Here is a 20,828-nt window from a genome sequence, read left to right as displayed (position 1 = left end):
TGGTGATTCCTTATTGGTCTTAAACTCAAAGGTTCTTTTCTCTAAACAAAGGCACATTTAGATGGAATAAGTTTTGTTTTACTCTTTCTCTTTCTGTCTCTCTTTCCTCTGTTCTTTCCTTCTTCCTCCTTCTTCCTTCCTTCCTTCCTTCCTTCCTTCCTTCCTTCCTTCCTTCCTTCCTTCCTTCCTTCCTTCCTCTCTACCTCTCTCTTTCTCTTTCCCTTCTTTCTCTTTCTGTTTCATTGTTTCTTTGTTTTCTTTCTTTTTCACTGATCATCTTAGTGGGATACCTTTTCCTTATTGATGTTTTTGTCTTCAGTATTTAATGAGCACTAAGGCATCACTCATAATTTTCATTCATCCAAAAAGCCTATTACTTCTTCCATTACCTAATCATAGCAAAGCAGTAATGAGTGGTTTGATGGAAAATAGTTTTTCAAGAAGAACCTAGGCTTAAGGATCGTAAAGTGATGAAGAATTATCTTCACAAAGCTCCTCTGAGACATCTCTTCAGAGGGCAACGTGAGCACCTTTCAGTGCTCCCAATGATTAGTTTTGACCTGTTCCAAGGATGACTGTGCCCCTCCTCCCCCAAATTGTTTGATAATGAGCCTTTTACTAAGCATGCTCTCTCTACCTAGCGGGACTACATCTCTCCTAATAGATGACTAGCTCTTTGCTAGATTGCTTTTAGGAAACCACTGGGCACTTGTTTGTTGCCATAAAAGTCCATTTCCTTAATATTAAAACTAATGTTCTCCCAGTGATACTATAGGACTGTGAATTAAGGGATGGCATGATTTGCCTTATGTCCTCAGGTGTCTGTAAACAAATATGGATAATCCCTCACTGTATCCCTCATCTCACCTGTTTCAATTATTTTTCAGTTACATCTGACTTTTTGTTGACCTCCTTTGGGTTTTCTTGGCAAAGATACTGCAGTGGTTTTCTATTTCCTTTTACAGCTCATTTGACAGATGAGATAACTAAAGTAAACAATGTTAAGTGACTTGCCCAGGGCCACATAACTAGTAAGATCTGAGGCTAGATTTGGACTCAGGAACAGTTTTCCTGACTTGTCACCTGACTACCTCTGTACAGTCTTTCAGTGTCATCCCTTCAGAGATAGATGTGAGATGCTCAAGGCAGTAATAACCTAATTCAAGCACCCGCAGTAGTATGTCCAAAGGTGCTCTTGGGAAAATTCACCCTCTCAGACCTCCTCTCAGCATCAACACTCCTGTTCTCAATTTAGGAGATGATCCTCAGGAAATTCACTCTACATTTTACCCGTCCAGTAAAAGCTCCACTTCCATCACTTTTATTTGAAGTAGATAGAATGAAGAGCATAGGAGAAGCAAGTTGTCATGTTATCTCATCTCTACCTCCTGGCAATTATTGCTTTCAAGACTACTGCTCTGTTCCTCTATTTAACCTGGCTTCCCCAGGTCAAAATCCCACCTTCTACAAGAATCCTTTCCTTATTCCTCCAATCCCTCCATTCCTCTCTTACCTTATAGGTAATCTTGTTACCTTTGATCTCCACCCCACTGATAATCAGTCAACTGCCAAACTTTGCTGTTTCTACTTTTGTATCACCTCTAACACCCAAAACTCTTTTCTCCACTTAGCCATCTTTATTCAGGGCTTCATCATTACCATAATTATCATTTTATTATTGTAATAGTCACCTTTGTTATTGTCATATTCCCTACCTTAAGTCACTCCCCCTCCAAAGCTAATTCGCCACTAAATTGTCAAAGTGACTTTCCTAAAGTTTGTCTGACCATGTCCCTCAACTATTCAGTAAACACAAATGATTTCTTTTTGAACCTGAGATCAACTATTTCATCTGTATTTCATCCCTTTAAAGTGTCTATTTTTGTGTTAAGTATAATAATATACATCAGTGATGTCAAAGAAGGAGTCTGGAAATGTTTAAAAAAATAAATAAAAATACAATAAAACATAAATTATGGCTTTTGAAATCAGCATGGCACCTTGTATATATCTTCAAGTCTGGTTTAGTGGTCCCTATTTGAGTGGGATACCATAGGTGTGCATAATAATTGATATTTCACATAGATGCATCTATCTTATTTATAAGAGTAGATATTGGTAGAATGTGATAGATTCTTTTTTTGTAATTTTATTTTTGGGGTTACATGATCAAAAAAAATTTAAAGATCATTGCTGTAGACTCTCAGCAATACATAGAAGCTCAGTCGCACCCTCAGATCTTTCAGATAAAAAAGGAGGGAAAAACTTAAGAAGTCATGTAAAAAGATTTCATATGTGTTAATTGCACCCAAGAAAGGGACAAAAGTTAGAATTCTCACAGCTTGGCAAGTGAGAAAATAAACTGCAGCAAGAAAACAGAAACTCATTCCCAACTCGGAAAAACCACAGAAATCTACCAAAGCTCTAGTTCAAACTTTACCCTTTTATCAGAGGAACCAAAGGTCTGTACATTGACATATCAATGTTTGCAAAATCCTGAGAAAGTATAGATCTAATTTAGTTTCTGAGCCTTTACATTTTTCCCCTTTAAAATATAGCTATAGAGAAGGAGTGGGAGGAGAAAAATAGATAAACATTGTTAGGATTTTTATAAGGAGCTCTAAATCTTACCTTGTAATTGCAAACACAGGTGTTGGAAGAATACCATTTCCTCTTCCTTTTTAGTTAAATTTGAAGATGGGTATACTTGAAAGCTCCATCCTGTATATACTTTTAGGGACATTGGTACTGAAGTCCCTTTACATAAAATGCTAATCATGCTGATCTTGACTACCTAAATAACATAGTGACCAGAAAATGTTACAATCTCTTTTTTTTTTTTGCAAGGCAATGGGATTAAGTGACTTGGCCAAGGTAATACAGTTAGGTAATTATGAAACATCTGCATTCAGATTTGAACTCAGGTCTTCCCGACTCCAGGGCCAGTGCTTTATCCACTGTGCCACCTAACTGCCCTTGAAATGTTACATTCTCAATGAAACTAGTAATATTTGAGTTGAATCAAATTGAAATGGATACAAGATAATTTGGGGGGAAGGCACAACAGTAGCCCGAGATAACGCTTGTAATTATAATTCTTTCTGTACTTAACATTTAACATTTCAAGGATTTGTGCTCCTGTCTATTTACATAGATGATCTTTCTGTCAAATATCCTTTCAGTGATACAGATCACAGCCCGTCTAATAATTGGAAGATGATCCTGCTGTCTAGTGGGCATCTCAATATTCCAACACCATTCCATAAGGTCTTCATGCACCCAATAGAACTTGCCCCCCAAACCTTCTCCTTCTTCTTCATTTCCATATTACTTTTGTGGATGTTACTATCCCCTCAGTCACCCAGGCTCCCTACCTAAGTGTCATCCTTGATTCTTTACTCTTTCATCCTCCCCATCCAATCTGTTACCAAGTTCTATTCATTTCTACCTTCATGACATTTCTCCTATATACCCCCTTCTCTCCTCTGACAGTACCACCATCTTGGCACAGGTCTTTAGCACATCTGGACTAGGTGTGGGGCAATTGTTCTTAGTGATCTTGTCCCAAATTTCCCCCCATTTCAATCTATTCTCTACTCGGCTGTCAGTGATCTTTCTAAGGCTCAAGTCAGACCATATCATCCCTCCTATTCAATGAACTCCAGGAACTCCCTTCTCATCCTCTCCAAGATACATTACAAAATCCTTTAACATTCTAAGCCCTTCATAATCTGATCCTTTTTCTATTTTTCTTATACCTTGTCACTATCACCTTCCCCTGTTCCACCATTTATCCGTGAGTCTCCTTGATGTTCCTCACATAAAACACTTCATCTTTGGACCCAGGGTTTTTTTTTTTTCATGTCTGTCTTCTTCCTGGAATTCTCTCCCTCTTTACTTCCATCCTTGGCTTCACCTTCTACAAGAATCCTTTCCTTATTCCTCCATTCCCTCTATTGATTATTATCAATTTATCCTGCATATAGTTTGTTTGTAGATATATATTTTCATGTTATTTTGCTCATTAAACCATAAGCTCCTGAAGGACATAACTTTCCTTTGCCAGCACAGTCCTGGGAACAAAGTAAATGCTTAAGAAATGCATATTGAACAACCAATCAGCTCTCCATAGTTGCTTGGTAATCGCATTAGGCTTCATGGATTTAACCACTATCATTGCAGGTGACCCACAGATATATATCCTGTCTGTCTATCATCTGTCTGTCTCTCTTCTTTCTCTCTCCTCTCTCTCTTTCTTTCTTTCTTTCTTTCTTTCTTTCTTTCTTTCTTTCTTTCTTTCTTTCTTTCTTTCTCTTCTTTCTTTCTTTCTTTCTTTCTTTCTTTCTTTCTTTCTTTCTTTCTTCTGATCTATCCATCATCTCCATACTTATCTACTTATCGACCTACCTATCTACTGAACTATCTGTATCTCTCAGTCTGTCTATCTGTCTGTTTACCTACACACTTATTTCTATCTAGGACTAGTCTATACCCTGAGCTTTAGGCCCACGTCACCAATTGCTTCCTGGGTGGCATGGAGACATCTCAACAGGGAGTCACTGAAGAGAGGAAGAATGGAGTCTGCCTTATTTCTAAGAAGATCATTTTGGCAGTTGTGTGAATGGTGCATTGGAATAGGGAGCGACTGGAAGTAAAGGAGAACAATTCAGAGGTTATTATAATCTAGGTGAGAGGTGATGAGGTCTGAACTTCTCTGTGTATTTGTGTGTGTGAGTATGTTTGAGTGAATATTAAACAATGGATGGAAAAGAGATTGTGGAGATTAAACTGAGGTTCAGTTTCCTCATCTGTACAATGGGGATAGTAATACTTAGTGCTGTATCTCACGATTATGGAGAGAAAAACCCTCTGTAAAATGTAAATTGCTATAGAATTTAGTCATTGTTGAATCTTTGAGAAGGAGTATGGAGTAGTGGACAGAGAGTCATTAAAGCTCTGGGCCTTAGTTTCTTGGGACCCTGAGAGATAAAACACCATCTCAAGGTAATATAGTTCACATATGTCAGAGGTAGAGCTCCATCCCAGGTCTTCCTGGTCACTATTCCACACTGCCTCTTTCCTCTGTTCCTTTGAACTAAGCCTCTATGTCCAGAAGGCAAAGAGAATGTAAATATGTTGCCTAGAGGGGCATATCCAGGTTTGTACATCCCATTGCCACCAGCTGCTCAGACAGGAGGGAACGTGACATTTCCAGATGAGGAAGCTCAGACAGGAAAGCCAGAGACCACTTAACTGGGACTGTTTTGTTTTTAATCCTTCATTCTCTAAGAAGATATCAGAGAGGTGATGCTATGATAAGCACATGAATTGGATTTGAGTGAGGAGAGGCTGTGCTAAATCCTCAGCCTCACTTTCTCCTCTAGAATCATCTGGGTCCAGTGGTCAGATATGAATCAGGACAATGGGAGATGGCTCTGGTTGTGAGGTGATCAGGGTTAAGTGACTTGCCCAAGGTCACACAGCTAGTACATGTCAGAGGGTAGATTTGAACTCCCAACCTCCAGACTCTAAAGCCAGTACTCTATCCACTGCACTACCTAGCTTGCCAACCTTGGTGTAGGGACCAGCTCCTAGAACCCCTGTCCTCTCAGCCACCCACCAATGTCTCTACTTTGCACTTTCTATTCTCTCTATTAGTCAACCAACAACCATTTATTAAATGTCTACTATATGCTAAGTACTGTGTATAATCCAAGAGGATTATCTGAGAAAGTAGTTTTATAGTATTATAGACTTATTGATTGAAGGTCTGAAGGTTGAGATGTCTTCATGCCATCCAGTTGGAAGCCCCAAAAAAGTAGATAGTGATATGGGCCTAAAATGTAAGGTATAGACTGGACCTGGACATAAACAGACATGTAGCTAAACAGGCAGACAGACTGATAGATACATACATATAGCTAAGTAGATAGGTAGGCAGGGAGATAGAAAGGTAGATAGCTGGATGGGGATGGATAGATAGATAAGTAGGAAGATCAATAGCTCAATAGATAGACCCCCCTCTTTTATGGAAGAAACTCAGAGGAGTAACAAAGAGTCACATGACTAGGTAGTTTCTGAGGCTGGATTCATACTGATTCCAAGCCCAGCAGCAAATTCATAGATTTCTGGGGAAAAGCTTGCAATTAAAAAGTGCGCTATGGGCACCTTCATCCATTATAGTGGTTGGTTAGGGGGTCTTCAGACCATGGACCTTGGAGATCTTCCCAACAGGCTTCTTGTGGACATTTCATTTTTCTTGCTAACATTCTTTATAATATGGAATGTATTTATTCCACACAGAAAAACACCGGTAACATTTCATACAAATGCTGCAGGAAATCTTTGGTCTTTAGACATCACCTCTTAAACTTTCCTGTTGCCCTGGGTAGTCATTAGTATTCCACCGAGGCTTGGTTGCCATGGAAAACGTGTAGCTGTATGGTGGTTGTCATGGCAACTTCACAACATTATGTATTTTCAATATCAGGGCTCTAGAGAGTAAAGGAAATCTGAAATCTCATCGGTTTATTGATACAATAATGAAAGCAAAACATAAATTGATGCTTTAGTATGTTAATATTGAACCAATATTTCAAATGTGATAGATGGCACTTCTCTAATCATATAAATTAAATAGAAACAAAACCTTTCTAGCAAATGTACTGTTTGGCTTTGAAAGCCCTTCTCAGTGTAGCACTGGTTGACTTTTCTAGCTTATTTCAAATTCCTCCTCTTTGTGCGTTCTACAATCCAACCAACCTGGCCTATTCTTCAGTTCCCCATGTAAGACATTCCATCTCCCACCTCAGAGTCTTTCCTCAGATGCTGCCCAAGCCTGGAATGCTGTCCCTCCCCACCTCTGCTTCTTGGTGCCCCCAGCTTTCCTGAAGTCCAAGATGATGTATTGTCTTCTATAATAAGCCTTTCCTGGTTACCCCAGGTGTGAGTGCCATTCCCACTGCATTTACTTTGTCTTTAATTTGGAAGAAGCTTGTATTGACCTGTGTCCATGTGGTTTCCTACTCCCTATAAGGGCAGAGGGTCCCCTTAGGAAGAGACTGCCTTTTGCCCCCTTTTTGTATCCTCAACACATACTGGTACTCAGTAGGTGCTTAATAAATATTTATTGATTGATTGTCTTGTTTTTCAATCCCTAGCACAGTCCCTGGTCCCAAGTGGGTGCTTAATAAATGTTTCTTGATTGATTAACTTGCTTTTAAATTTGTTTTCCAACCTCTAGCACCGTTTCTGGTGCCCAGTGGGTGTTTAATAGCTGTTTATTTTTATTTTTATTTTTTTGAATGGGCTTAAGTGACTTGCCCAAGATCATATAGCTAGGTAATTATTAAGTATCTGAGGTCCGATTTGAACTCAGGACCTCCTGACTCCAGGGTCAGTCCTCCATCCACTATGCCACATAGCTGCCCTAATAGCTGTTTTCTGATTGATTATCTTGTTTATAATTTTTGTTTTCCCACCCCTAGCATAGTCCCTAGTCCCTAGTAGGTGTGTAATGTTTCTTGATTAATTGTCTTGCTTTTAAATTTTGTTTTCCAATCCTTGGGTCCTCGTAGGTGTATGATAAATGTTTATTGATGAATTATCTTGTTTTTAATTTTTTTCCAACCCCTAGCACAATGCCTGGTCCCTAGTAGGTGCTTAATCAATGTTTACTGATGGATTGTCTTGTTTTTCATTTTTGTTTTCCAATCCCTAGCACAGTATGGGGTATCTAGTAGGTGCTTAATAAATGCCCATTGATTGACTATTTTGTTTTTAATCTTTGATTCCCCAATCTGTAGCCCTGTCCCTGGCATTAGTAGGTGTTGACCAAAAAAAAAACTTACTGAATGACTGACTCACCAGTGAACTTGACCACTGCTCTATCTTGGGTTCTTGGGTTCCAGCAAGTCCTCTTGGACTTGAATCATGAGATGGCAGGTCCTTTGTTGACCAGTTTGCTCTGCAAATTTCTCCTGCATGACCGTCAGCATGAGGAATATTTTGGATGAGTGAGTGTGTGAGGAGGAGGAGAAGAAAGGGAGAGAGATCATTTGAGTATTTTGCCTTAGGTATTGAAGTTAGAAATAAGGAAGGGAAATTGCTAGATGACTCATTGCTCATTAAAGCGTTAAAAAAAAAAAGAAAGAGAGTAAACCATTGAAATGACATATCCCCTGGGTGAAGAGGAGGCTGGAACATGTCTTGACAAACAATGTTCTATGTCCAACATTTTAGAAATATTGGAAAATAGCTATCAGCCTTCTGTTTAGAGCAAGAAGTCCCCCCCCCCCATTTTTATCTCTTCTGAAATAGGATTTTTGGTTTGTTTTTTTCCTAAATGTCATGTCTTACCTTGATTTTTCTTTTTAAAAGATGATCTGGTGAAACAACAGCACAATGTGGCTAATCGGAGCGGCAGGCCCATTTAAATGAATTTGTATTAATAAGATGAACAATAGTGACCCAGTGGCGCAGTGTGTAGAGAGTTGGATCATTTTTGTTGTTGTTCTGTGATTTGTCCAGTCAGTCATGTCTGACTCTTGGTGACCCCATTTAGGGTTTTCTTGGCAAAGCTACTGGAGGGGGTTGCCAATCCTTCTCCCTGGCTTCAAATCCAGTCTATAATACTATCAGCTATAGTTACCTGGCCAAGTTGGTACTCTCAGTTTCTTTAGCTACCTCAAAGGGGTGTTGTGAGGATCAAATGAGATGTTTATAAAGTTCTTCTTCTGATTCATAGTAAGTAAATTTTTATTCCTTTCTCCTTTCACTCAAGTAATACACAAAATAGTTTATATTTCTGTATTTCTGATATATTTCTAATATATTCTATGTTTCTATGATACTTCAAAATTCCTTACAACAAAATGAGCTAAGTTGTGAAAATATTAAATCATACTCATTTTATACATAGGAAAACAGAGGGTTCATTTGGTGATATTTCCTTGACATCACATAGCAAATTCATGTCACATCTGGAATTGGGAGCTTGTCAACACTCCTAACCCTGGGTCTAGAAGATGCTCCCTTCTCCCCCACATCTCCTAGATCTCCTCCTTTCCTTTTGAAAGCTACTGACACATCATTCCCTAGGAGAGGCATTATCTGACTTTCCCCTCGCACAGGGGATAACATCCTCCATCTGCACCTAGTGGTACAGTGGCTAGAGCACCAGCCCTGGAGACAGGCGGACAGGAATTCACATCCAACCTCAGATACTTGACACTTACTGTGTGACCCTGGACAAGTCTTTTAACACTTGACATTTATTAGCTGTGTGACCTTGGGCAAGTCACTTAACTTTAACTGTCTTACATTCGGGGTCATCTCCAGTTGTCCTGCTCCATATCTGGCCACTGGATCCAGATGTCTCCAGGAGAGAAAGTGAGGCTGGTGACTTAGCACAGCCCTGCTTCACCTAAATCCAATTGTCATGGTATCGCCTCCTTGATGTCATTTGAGGTCTTCAATTACGAAGAGCAAACATCATCATCACCCGCAAAAGAGAGGGTGTTAATTTTGTAACTATTTTATTTCTATATATTCATGTGTGTATATATGAATATATGTATGTGTGCATGTCTGTATAGGAGTGAGGGTGCACTTATCGACTCCCCCAATAGAAAATCAGATTGGCGGCACATTAAAGTGAATTTGTATTAATAAGATGAACAATAGTGACTCTGCGGTGCAGTGTGTGGAGAGTTGGATTGTTTTTGTTGTTGTTCTGTGATTTGTTCAGTCAGTCTTGTCTGACTCTTGGTGACTCCATTTGGGGTTTTCTTGGCAAAGCTACTGGAGGGGGTTGCCAATTCTTCTCCCCGGGTTCAAATCCAAATAAGTTCTTGGAGGGCAGGGATTTTATGGTTTGTATTTTTGTATTTCTTGAACCGAACAAACGATAGAGCTTGTTGGCTGGTTTATTTTCCCCTCTGAAGTTGGTCTTAAACAGCTTAACCAAAATCAAAGAAGGAAAAAGGCACATGTCAAAATATAAGGTTCAGGGGCGGCTAGGTAGCACAATGGATAGAGCACCGGCCCTGGAATCGAGAGTACCTGAACTCAAATCTGGCCTCAGATACTTCATAATTACCTAGCTGTGTGGCCTTGGGCAAGCCACTTAACCCCACTGCCTTGCAAAAACTATAAACATATGTATATATACATATGTATATAGTCCAAATTATTTACAGATGTGTTTGTATTTATGCATATATAGATAAACAGATCAACTTTTACAAAATAGTAACAATACTTTATCTCTTGTATAAACCACTGAACCTTTTTTCCATTCCTAGATATATCAGATTTGATTGTTGTTAACTTATCATCTATCTATCTATCTACTGTCTGTCTATGTCTCTGTCCATCTATCCACCAGTGTGGTGTTCTGATCCTCCATTCTTTATTTATTCTATGCATTTTATATGCACATATATTTGTATATATCTTATATATATATTTATTTTATATATCTCTATATATACATAAAACATACACATAGATCCATTTTTTTGAAAGGCTAAACCTATATTCTGGTAGAAGCAGTTTGGTGAGTCAGATTAAATTATGGCTTGCAAGTGCCATCCCTAGAGCTAGCAAAAGATGTGAGGCTGGTTCTCTGGGGTTTCTTGATGGTACTGCTTTTTGGTCACTCTCCAATACCCTGCCTGCCCTTACAGCCTGGTATCCTCTTGGGTCATGTCAGGATAGCCCTTCTTCTGTTGCACAGTACTGAAGACACTAAAAGAAGAGCCACTAGGTCATAATTCACCCTTTCACAGAAGAAGAGGTCATATGAATTGGTCTTGTAAAAATAACTTGAACCAGCCAGGATTTCTTAGAGAATTTGTCAAGCCAAAGACTGATTTCTAAGGTGCAGCTTGTGTGGAGGAGGTGTCAAATGTGCCAGGAACAATTCCGAAAGCCAAACTTGCCAGGGTTCTTGGTGGAGGGAACCACAGATGATTTGCTTCCAAAGAAGACATTTGATTTTAGAACGGAATAGCAGGCATTCTTGGGTTTTGGAGAACAGGAAGGGTAATCACTGACGATCAGAAATGTCATGGGTACTATACTGATCAAGAGCTAGGAAATATGTTTTTGGTCATCAAATCCAACTTCCAAAATTTTACAGATAAGAATATTGCTATTTCCCTTTCTGAAACAAAGAATTTAAATAATTTCCCCAAGATATCCCAGTCAGTAAGTGGGAGATCTAGGATTTGATCCTACATTTTCTGATTCCAGATTTTGAGCTCTGTCCACCAGGCTGTCTGGTCAATAGGCATGATGCTCACATTTTGGTGGAGCTCTGAAAACATGTATCACAATTCCATTTTGTCCCAAATCTACCCTACTGTAAGGAATTACCAAATTGGAGCCTTCACATATCCTCTATTCCCTTTTTCTAAATTGAAGAGAATCAGGGCATGAGAATGTGGGTTGTTATATTTTTATGGTCAAGGTTATTGAGGATATTACTTTGATATATTACCTAGATTTTTTTCAATGGACTTTGTAAGCTGAAAAAAATTCTCAAAAGGGAAAACTATGACCCTCTCTGGTAGTTTCGGTTGACATTGCTGAGCTCAGTTTCTTTGGGGGTAGCTCACTCCATATTATAGTGTCAGAATCCAATGATGCATATCTAATTGAATTCCCTAGTTAATCAAAAAACCTGAGAAACTTCTCTCCTTGGCTGCCTTCACTTTGGATTTCTCCTATTCTTCTCTTTTCTTGCAAGCTTCCCTTCCCCCTCCTGATCTCTAAATGTGTATGTTTCCCAAGGCTCAGTCCTCAGCCTCTGCTCTTCTCACTCCTGCAAAAATCTCATTGGCTTCCATGGTTGGGTGGCATCCAAATCTCCAAGTCTATCCCCGAACTTTCTCTGGGAATCCCATTTCTGCAGTTCTAGGATGTTATGCATTATGCAAATTATTCTAAATGTACATGGAGCATGTCCCACTTTTTAATAGCTGGGTTTTAGATTTCACTTTCCCCAGATTATCTCATTTCACAGGAAGCCACAAATAAAGGTTATTTCCACAAATATTACCTAGATGAGGAAACTGAGGCTCAGGAAGGCTATGACTTAGCCACTAGTGCTAGGGGTGGAATTCAAACCTAGGTCTTTCCTTAGCCCAAGTACAACCATTTATTTCATTTTAAAATAATTTTATTTTTACATCATGTCCCTTTCCAATAAATTGCTTTCTCCCCATAGAACCCACTATGGACAAAATAGTTGGGCAACACAAAGCAATTATCCTACTGTGGAGCCTTTCATTCGTTTAGTCTGCCTGCCATCTCTACCCCAAAAGAGAATGTTCCATCCTTAGATTTCTATGATGGACAGTATGATTTGCCAGAGGGCTACTTTTATTTACATGATTGTCGACACTGGATACATTCTTCAATTCTTTCTTTCTTTCTTTCTTTCTTTCTTTCTTTCTTTCTTTCTTTCTTTCTTTCTTTCTTTCTTTCTTTCTTCCTTCCTTCCTTCCTTCCTTCCTTCCTTCCTTCCTTCCTTCCTTCCTTCCTTCCTTCCTTCCTTTCTTTCTTTCTTTCTTTCTTTCTTTCTTTCTTTCTTTCTTTCTTTCTTTCTTTCTTTTTAGATTTTTTTTTCAAGGCAAATGGGGTTAAGTGACTTGCGCAAGGCCACACAGCTAGGTAATTATTGCATCTGAGGTCGGATTTGAACTCAGGTACTCCTGACTCCAGGGCTGATGCTCTAACCACTGTGGCACCTAGCTGCCCCCATTGTTCTATTCTTGATGCATTTTCTGTTCTTCCTCAGTTCACATGAGTTTTACCATGTTTCCCAGAATCCCTCATTTTCCTCTCTTTTTTATATTGTAATATTGTTCTGTTTGATTCCTGCCTCACTCTTTGCCTTGCTATTTCTCACACCATGTATGCCCTCTTTGTTTCTAGCTGTTCCATCTTCCCCATAGGGTTCCTTTTCCACTTTATCTCCAACTACAAATTCTTCCTCTTTTGACTCTCTCTAGCCTATATTGGTAACTATTTTTGTCTGTGTATTATTCCACCTTATATTTTTACTTCCACAGATTCTTCTGTTTGACAAGCATTTATAGATAGTTCGTATGCTTTCCTATTTAACTTGATAAACGTATAAATAAATGGTGCAGAAATCAATCTGGGGATTTTCAAAATGAGATGATCAAATATGTTATAAATATGAACCGTTTCCCCTTTTTACTGAGCAAAATTGTCCAATATTTTAATGACCTATTTTTTCTTTTACTAATTTACTAAACTTAATTTTTATTTGGGTGTCCTGGGCGATGGATGTCCTGTTACTGGAGGTCTTCAGGCAGAGACCAGGTGACCTCTTGTCACCTTTCTGTTACAGAGCAGATAAGTTTGGGTCCTTGAGGTCCCTTCTAATTCCCCAAATCTGTGATTCTGTAAATCGCACTATTACTAAAAAGCTAATGACTTGGGAGTAAAACGTGTAAAATTGAAGTAGGTGAGAAAAGGCAAAGTTGTTTTAGTGAAAGAGCTCATAGTTCTCTCTTTTCTTTAAAGAAAAACATTATTTAGAATCCTCTCTTCCTCTTGCTTCACTTGTTTTCCTATTTTTATTTCTCTTGCCAAAATATGGTAGAAAAAACACTGACCCTGAAATTCAGGGATCTGGCTTCAGATTCCTCCTTTGACCCTTTCCACCTCTGTGACTTTGGGCAAGTCACTTTAATTCTCTGGGTCTGTTTCCTCATATGCAAAACAAGGAATCTGGACTAGGTAACCTCTGAGATTCCTTCCAACTCTAGAACGAAAATCATATCTTTTGAATGGATGAATCAAGATGTTTGATAATCAGCGATAAGAGAAAAACACAGAGAATTTAAGCGGACATGAAGGAAAAGAGACACGTATCCCAGACAGCTATTTATTGCTTTTCTATTATTTCAGTTGTGTCTGACTCTTCATGACCCTATTTGGGGTTTTCTTGGCAGAAACAATGGAATGGTTTACCATTTCCTTCTCCAGTCCATTTTTTTTTGAGGGGGAAGGACTTGTGATGGGGTTAAATGACTTGCCCAAGGTCATACAGCTAGGTGATTATTAAGTATCTGAGACCAGATTAGGACCCAGGTCCTCCTGACTCCAGGACCAGTGCTCTATCCAGCCCATTTTATAGAATGGGAGACTGAGGCAAGCAGAGCTAAGTGACTTGCTCAGAGTCACACAACTAATATCTGAGACCTTGTTCGAATTTAGGACAACGTCTTCTCGATTCTCAACCTAGTGTCTTATCCATTGTGCCCCAGCTGCCTTATATAGAGAGTTAGCTAGCATGTATATAGCATGGAAAGGGTTACCATGCATTTTAAATGTCATCTTATTGTTTCTCCTAATGCTTTGAAGCAGGTGCTCTTATTATTCCCATTCTCCAGTTAAGCAAACTGGACCTGAGAGAAAGTAACTTGCTTGGCTTATTTGCTTAAGAGTTGGCGTCTTGGATAGGAGCTATCCCTAGACTCCAAACTTCAAAAGCATCAAAGAAAAGAAAAGTTGAATGGCATTTGGGGAGAAAAGTGAGATCTAAATTGGAAAATCCTCTTATGCAGACAAAAAAGGTCATTTCCATAAAGAGAAAATGAGGAATTTGTCCAAAAAGATCAATGAGAATGTTTGGAGTAATGATATAATAACTAAGATATTAAAAACATTATTAGATGAAAGCAAAGGCATATATGATAGGATAGGATATGTGTGACCCAGTGGCTTGATGTCAGATCGGCAGTTGAATACCCAAAGGAGCTAAGGCTAGAGAAGAGACCTCGGGATGGCCCAATAATGGGGTTTCATCTACTAAGTTCTACTGGTGAAAAGATCAGGGCTGAAAAGGGTGTAAGACCATTGCTCCTGCTGAATGATGAGTCCTGCTTGACTTCCATGTTCTCTGACAAATCAGTAGCTTTTAGACTGGGAATACAAATGAGAAGGAAAGATGGGTAATAAGGAGAGAAAACCCGGGAGAAATAAAGAAATAGTAAAAAAGAACACCTGGAGGGGTTCAAGTCATCAGTCCCAGAAGAAGCATATCTGAGAGTATTAATAACAAACCTTTCAATAATGCCTTAAGGTTTACAAACTTTTTAATATATCAGATTTGATATCAGAAACAGCCTGGTGAGGAAAATCCTACAGATATCAACATCATCATCATCATCATCATCAACATTAACATCACCAGCATCACCACCACCACCACCACCATTATAATTTCCATTTTAAAGATGAGGAATATAAGGTTAAGAGAGTGATGTACCATGGTCACCTAGTTAGTAAATGTCTGGAGAAGAATTTGAAACCATGACTGACTATCTGATTCAAACACCAATTCTACTTTACCTGAGGTTCCTTTCCAAAAGATAGTGAAAAAAAAAATTGCTTGCTACTCTCTTTTGTTAATCTGAGTTTTTATAATTTTGTACATATCAGCTATTATGGGGAAATTGCTGAATGTTTAATTATTGGTTAAAAAATTTTGCAAATTAGTTCCTAATACTTTCCTTTATTTCTTCATTTGGTGCAATTTCTCCACTTTTGATTGTTTTGTTCCTGGCAATTTGGTCTCCCTTTCTTTTTAAATCAGACTAGGTAATGCCTGATCTATTTTATTTTATTTTTTCAAAAGCAGCTTCTATTGTAATTTATCAATATTTTGATTTTTTGTTTTGTTCATCTTTCTCTTCATGTTCAGAATTTCCATTAGATATTTAGTTTTTTTTTTAAAAATGGGTTTTCTTGTTTTTTAAAATGTTTATAATTTCTGTTTGTGGGTTTGTGTTTTAAACAACCTTGGCTCCAGAATATTTTCTATCTCCTGGAGTTTTCTTGTGTTTGTTCATTTATCAGTTTTTCCTCTCACTTTCTGGGATGTCAGATCAGCTCTTATTTGGGTTTGACTTGTTTTCTTTTAGTTCCTTCTGCTGGTTTCCTCTTGGTAAGTCAGTGTTCACAGCACTGGTAGACCCCCACGACCCCAATCAGACTGTCCCTGAGCAAGGCATTGTAGAGTCTTTCCTCCGAGGCTTTGTTGACCAAAATGTTGGGTTCTCTCTTCTCTCGTCACTTATTCTAACATATCTGAGGAGGGCAGAGGAGGTTGGAGAGATGACCAGGGCCAGTGCTGTGTCCCTCTGTGTCTATGTGTGGGTGCTATCCATCTTTTCCTGTTTTACATTTTTAACCAATTACTTGGATTAAGGGCTTTCAAGTTTTCACCTAATACATAGTTCATTCCCACAAAGTGGTGGAAATAAATTACCATCCTTTGTTCTTGCGACTTCCTACACCTGGTCAAGCTACCCTGATCACCACTCAAAGGCAGTGCCTGTAACTTTCTTGAGGTCGGGGACTATCTAACTTTGGTTTGACATAAATACTAAATAAAATACTTTTCATTCGTTCAATAGGTTTTTTGAAAAACAGACTTAGCTGAACAATGTACTTATTTTGCACTTTATTATCTAGCCCCTCAAATTCTCTTTTCTTCCCTTCTCCATGACTGTCAGGGTCACCGCCTTCTTGACTGCCAGCTCAGACACCCAGCCTCTACTATTCTCTCTTTCTTCCCAACCCTTATGGTCAATCTGTTTCCAAGTCCAGTGTTTACATTGACCTTTGTCATATCTTCTCTCCTCTGACACTGATGTTACCATGGTACAAGTCCTCATCACCTTGCATCTGGATTTAAGAGATTTATTTTTGTTTGATCTATGTGTTTTAAATCTTTCAACATTCCAGAGCATTCTCCACTCAGCTGTCCATTTTATCTTCTTAAAATACAGGACTGACCATGTCATTGACCCTCCCCACACCTACCACCCCCCAGTGACTTCTGATTTCCTTGATCCAACAGACAATCCTTTGTTTGGCTTTTAGAACATGTCCTAACACGGCCCCTTCCTACCTATTTCCGGGTTCCTCTACATGCTCTATGACACAGTGACATGGCCCCCCGCTGCTCCTCCTCCATCTCCTGACTCCAGATCCTCTGGACCGGGAATGCTCTCCTTCTCCATATTGACTTTCTAACTTTCCTGGCTTCTTTCATGTCGGACTTAAAAAGCCAACCTTCTACAGGCAGTATTTCCCATTCTCTGTTGCTATTATATATTCCTGATTCCTGTTAAGATGACTTTCTATTTATCCTGAAAAATGTCATATTTATACATAGTTGTTTGCATGTAGTCTCTCCCATAAAGCTCTGTGGAGAGCAGGGACCATATTGTAATCTTTCTTTATATCTCTAAGTACTTAATATAGTGACTGGCACATAACAGTGATTAAGGAATGCTTGATGTCTAACTTTCTGATTTAAGAGAGGATGAAGTAGTGAAACAGGAGGCAGGGAATACTGAGCTCAAGTCTTGCCTCAGCCACTAACTGTGTGATCCTGGGCAAGTCACTTAATCTCTGTTGGTCTCAGTTTTTCTGTCTATAAAATGGGAATAATAATAGTATCTATCTGACAAGGTTGTCCTAGGTATTGAGAGCGATGGTACATGTTCAGAAATTAATATTTTTAAAGTATTATTATTTTTATTAGAAAGGAAAATAGAGAAGGCTGTATATCTAAGAGTCTGGCATATTCCAAAGAACATTGGACCTGGAGACTGAGAAATTTGAGTTTGAATGGATTACATTAGACAGATCCCATTTTTCCTTCTTCCTTCTCCTTGCTCTCCAGTTTCCCATCATCTCCCCCATCTACTGCCTCTTCTCCACTTCTCATCCTCCTTCCTAGCATTCTCTTTCCATCTCCAGACCAACCTTCTTGGAGCAGCCAGAGTCCCTGGTCTGACCATTCACCTCTTCAGTAACCCCTCAATGATCTTGTATCATTGCTCATTGAGAAGCAGCATGATATTGTGAACAGAAGGTTGGCTATAGAGACAGGGAGATCCTAGTTCTAATCCTGCTTATAACAGATGCAATTATCTATACCCATGGACATGTCACTTAACCTCTCCATTCCCCAGGCTGTTCTCTAAGTAGTTAAGTTATTGATGAATTGCTTCTTGATATCACTGAAAGGAAGTTCTACACAGATGCAATCACAGGACAGATCAAAAGATTATTGGACATATCATGCCTTTATTTTGACAGATTGCTATCAAAAGATTGTTATCATTATACACATGAGGAATTTGAGACACAGGTCATGCAAGTACCAAGCATAAGGCGTAGGGATTGAACCCCAGCTGTCTGACTGCAGGATCAGTGGATAGCACATTGCCTTCCTTGTCAGATGAGTAATAATAGCATTTCTTTTCAGGGCTATGTATTGGAAGAGATGACTACAGAAGTAATTCTCAACACTGAAAAGCTGTGATTCTGAGGGTCATCCTGTAATAGGTGTCAAAACAAATACGTTATAATATGATTACATATTTCCACTCAGGAAAAGATGATTTTATTTTTGTACTGAGCTGTTACAGCTTTGTATTTGAAATTTTGGACATTTTTGGCTGATTCCCTGGACTTTAAAAGAATTGGCTTGGTTCCTGTCTGAAGCTATTACAGTTTTCTATTATCCACTTTTTAGCAATTATTTAAGTTTTGTGGTTATCTTTGATTTTGGACTCTATCCATGTATTATAGCTAAGGAAGCATTGACAGTAAATGACCCTTCTGCTATTATATCATTTCCATTGGTTAACTTTGTGAAACTTTGTTCATTAGTTCTCTGAAGATATAAGAACAAATGTCTTATGCTTTCACAGAGAAAATGTGTTTTTATTAGAGCCTCACATTCCTCATTAATGTGATGTGATTTATTCAGATTTATGCTAATATTGTTTTCCTTTTCTTTTTCAGGATAATCATGGATCCTATAACCCACGAAGTTCTAGAAAGGTAAAAATAAACTTTGCCTAAAACTTGAAACAGTTCTTTTTTTATTTGAAAAGTGACTTCCTTCTGCTGCATACAATTTTCCCCATAAACCCCTATGAGGTGGGTCATACAAGACTTCTTTTATCCACACTTTGCTTTATATATGAGGAATGGGATTGTAACAGAATCTGTCTCCTCTGATTGTTGTGAGGATTAGGTGGCATATTATTGGTAAAACAATTACTATAGTGACTGTCACATAGTGATCACTTAATGTTCACTTCTCTTTTATCTTCTTTTGGTGTCTTCATCATGAACAAATAAGTCATAGAGGGATTTGAACTCAGAACTCCTGACTTAGTCTCAAGAGTTGTTTTCTTTGGATTATTTTCTTTGTTCCTTTCTTTATTCCTTGTATTCTTCCTTCCTCCCTCCTTCCCTTCCTTCCTTCCTTCCTTCCCTTCCTTCCTTCCCTCCTTCCTTCCCTGCCTCCTTCCCTCTCTCCCTCCCTCCCTCCCTCCCTCCCTCCCTCCCTTCCTTCCTTCCTTCCTTCCTTCCTTCCTTCCTTCCTTCCTTCCTTCCTTCCTTCCTTCCTTCCTTCCTTGCAAGGATATCAGGGTTAAGTGACTGCTTAGGGTCACATAGCTAGTACGTGTCTGAGGTCAATTTTGAACTCAGGTCCTTCTGATTTCAAGGCTGGTAATCTATTCACTATGGCACCTTTTATTATTTTCTTTCTGAAAACAAACCAGAAAAAAGCTTCCTAAGCACTGTTAGTGAAATCTTTTCTCTTGTTTGTGTTCATGATGTACCAGGGCATAATAAATCTATGAGTATTAGATAGGTGCTGTGGATGGGCACATTTAGATATGACAGTAGGAAAAATCTTTCCAACAGCAAGAACTGTCCAAGGTAGAAGGTGCTGCCTGGGCGGTAGTGAGCTGGGGCCAGAGGTCTTCAAGCAGAAGCTGAATAACCATTTTTCATGGATATTGTGCAGAATAAGATAGTTTAGGAATGTTGTTGGGTTGTTTCAATTGTGTCTGAATCTTTGTGACAACATTTGAGATTTTCTTATCAAAGATAATGGAGTGGTTTACCATTTCCTTCTCCAACTCATTTTCCAGATGAGGAAACTGAGGCAAACAGGGTTAAATGATTTGCCCAGTATGATGTCTTGAGACTGGATTGAACTCGTATCCCCTTAACTCCAGGACTGTTACTCTATGCATTGTACCACTCCACCACCCTCATTTATAATAGAGCAGGCTGCAGATGTTCTAATGATGATTTTTTCATAGAAAGGATAGGTAGGAAGCAGGAGATATCTCTAAGTAACACATTACATTTCTAAGTGTTTGGGAATCAATGCAGGATTCCCATGGGACTGAGTGGCTGGGGATCTGGTCTCAGAGCCAATTAGTTAAAGTGCCTACTTTGACACATATCAACCTTTTGTCCTTGGACAAATCACAGGCACAGCTACATGGCACTATAGTGCATAGAATCCTGGGCAATGAGTCAAAGACCTGAGTCCAAATCTGACCTTAGACACTTGAATGTAAGGGGTGCTGTGCTAAGTCACCAGCCTCACCTTCTCCTTTAGAAAATCATCTGGGTCCAGTGGTCAGATATGAATCAGGATGACTGGAGATGGCCCTGGATGTGAGGTAATCAGGGTAAAGTGACTTGCCCAAGGTCATATAGCTAGAGAGCATCAAGTATCTGAGGTTGATTCAAACTGCCCTTCTCCTGACTCCAAGTCCATTGCTCTATACGCTGCCCTAATTGGACCCTCTGACTGAAGAACATGGTCAAAGCAGGTCATATGCCAGGCTGAGAGATGATTAATAGGCATTCTAAGACCTCATGATGTCAGGAGAAATCCAGAAGGGAGTGGGTAGGCATGCATGAAATCAATGGAGACAACTCCCAGATTGGTA

At 39.0% G+C, this 20,828-nt stretch overlaps 1 protein-coding gene across 12 annotated transcripts in view; it reads left to right on the top strand.

Moving 5' to 3' along the window:
• The window catches only part of ANK3 (ankyrin 3), a 702,796-nt gene that overhangs the window by 55,069 nt on the left and 626,899 nt on the right, over nucleotides 1–20,828 (top strand). For 11 of the 12 annotated variants that reach the window (XM_074232298.1, XM_074232303.1, XM_074232299.1 and 8 more), the window contains one exon: nucleotides 18,868–18,906. The exons of the other annotated variant lie outside the window; for it this stretch is intronic. In XM_074232298.1, coding sequence (XP_074088399.1) covers nucleotides 18,875–18,906 — 32 coding nt within the window. In that variant the 5' untranslated portion in view covers nucleotides 18,868–18,874. Of the gene's footprint in view, nucleotides 1–18,867; nucleotides 18,907–20,828 lie in introns of those variants that run through there. 12 annotated transcript variants of the gene reach the window in all.

Source organism: Macrotis lagotis, chromosome 4 (assembly GCF_037893015.1).
Source record: "Macrotis lagotis isolate mMagLag1 chromosome 4, bilby.v1.9.chrom.fasta, whole genome shotgun sequence".
Classification (NCBI taxonomy): Eukaryota; Metazoa; Chordata; class Mammalia; order Peramelemorphia; family Peramelidae; genus Macrotis; species Macrotis lagotis.
Note: the sequence above shows the minus strand (reverse complement) of the source record. Positions and strands in the feature narration are given on the sequence as shown.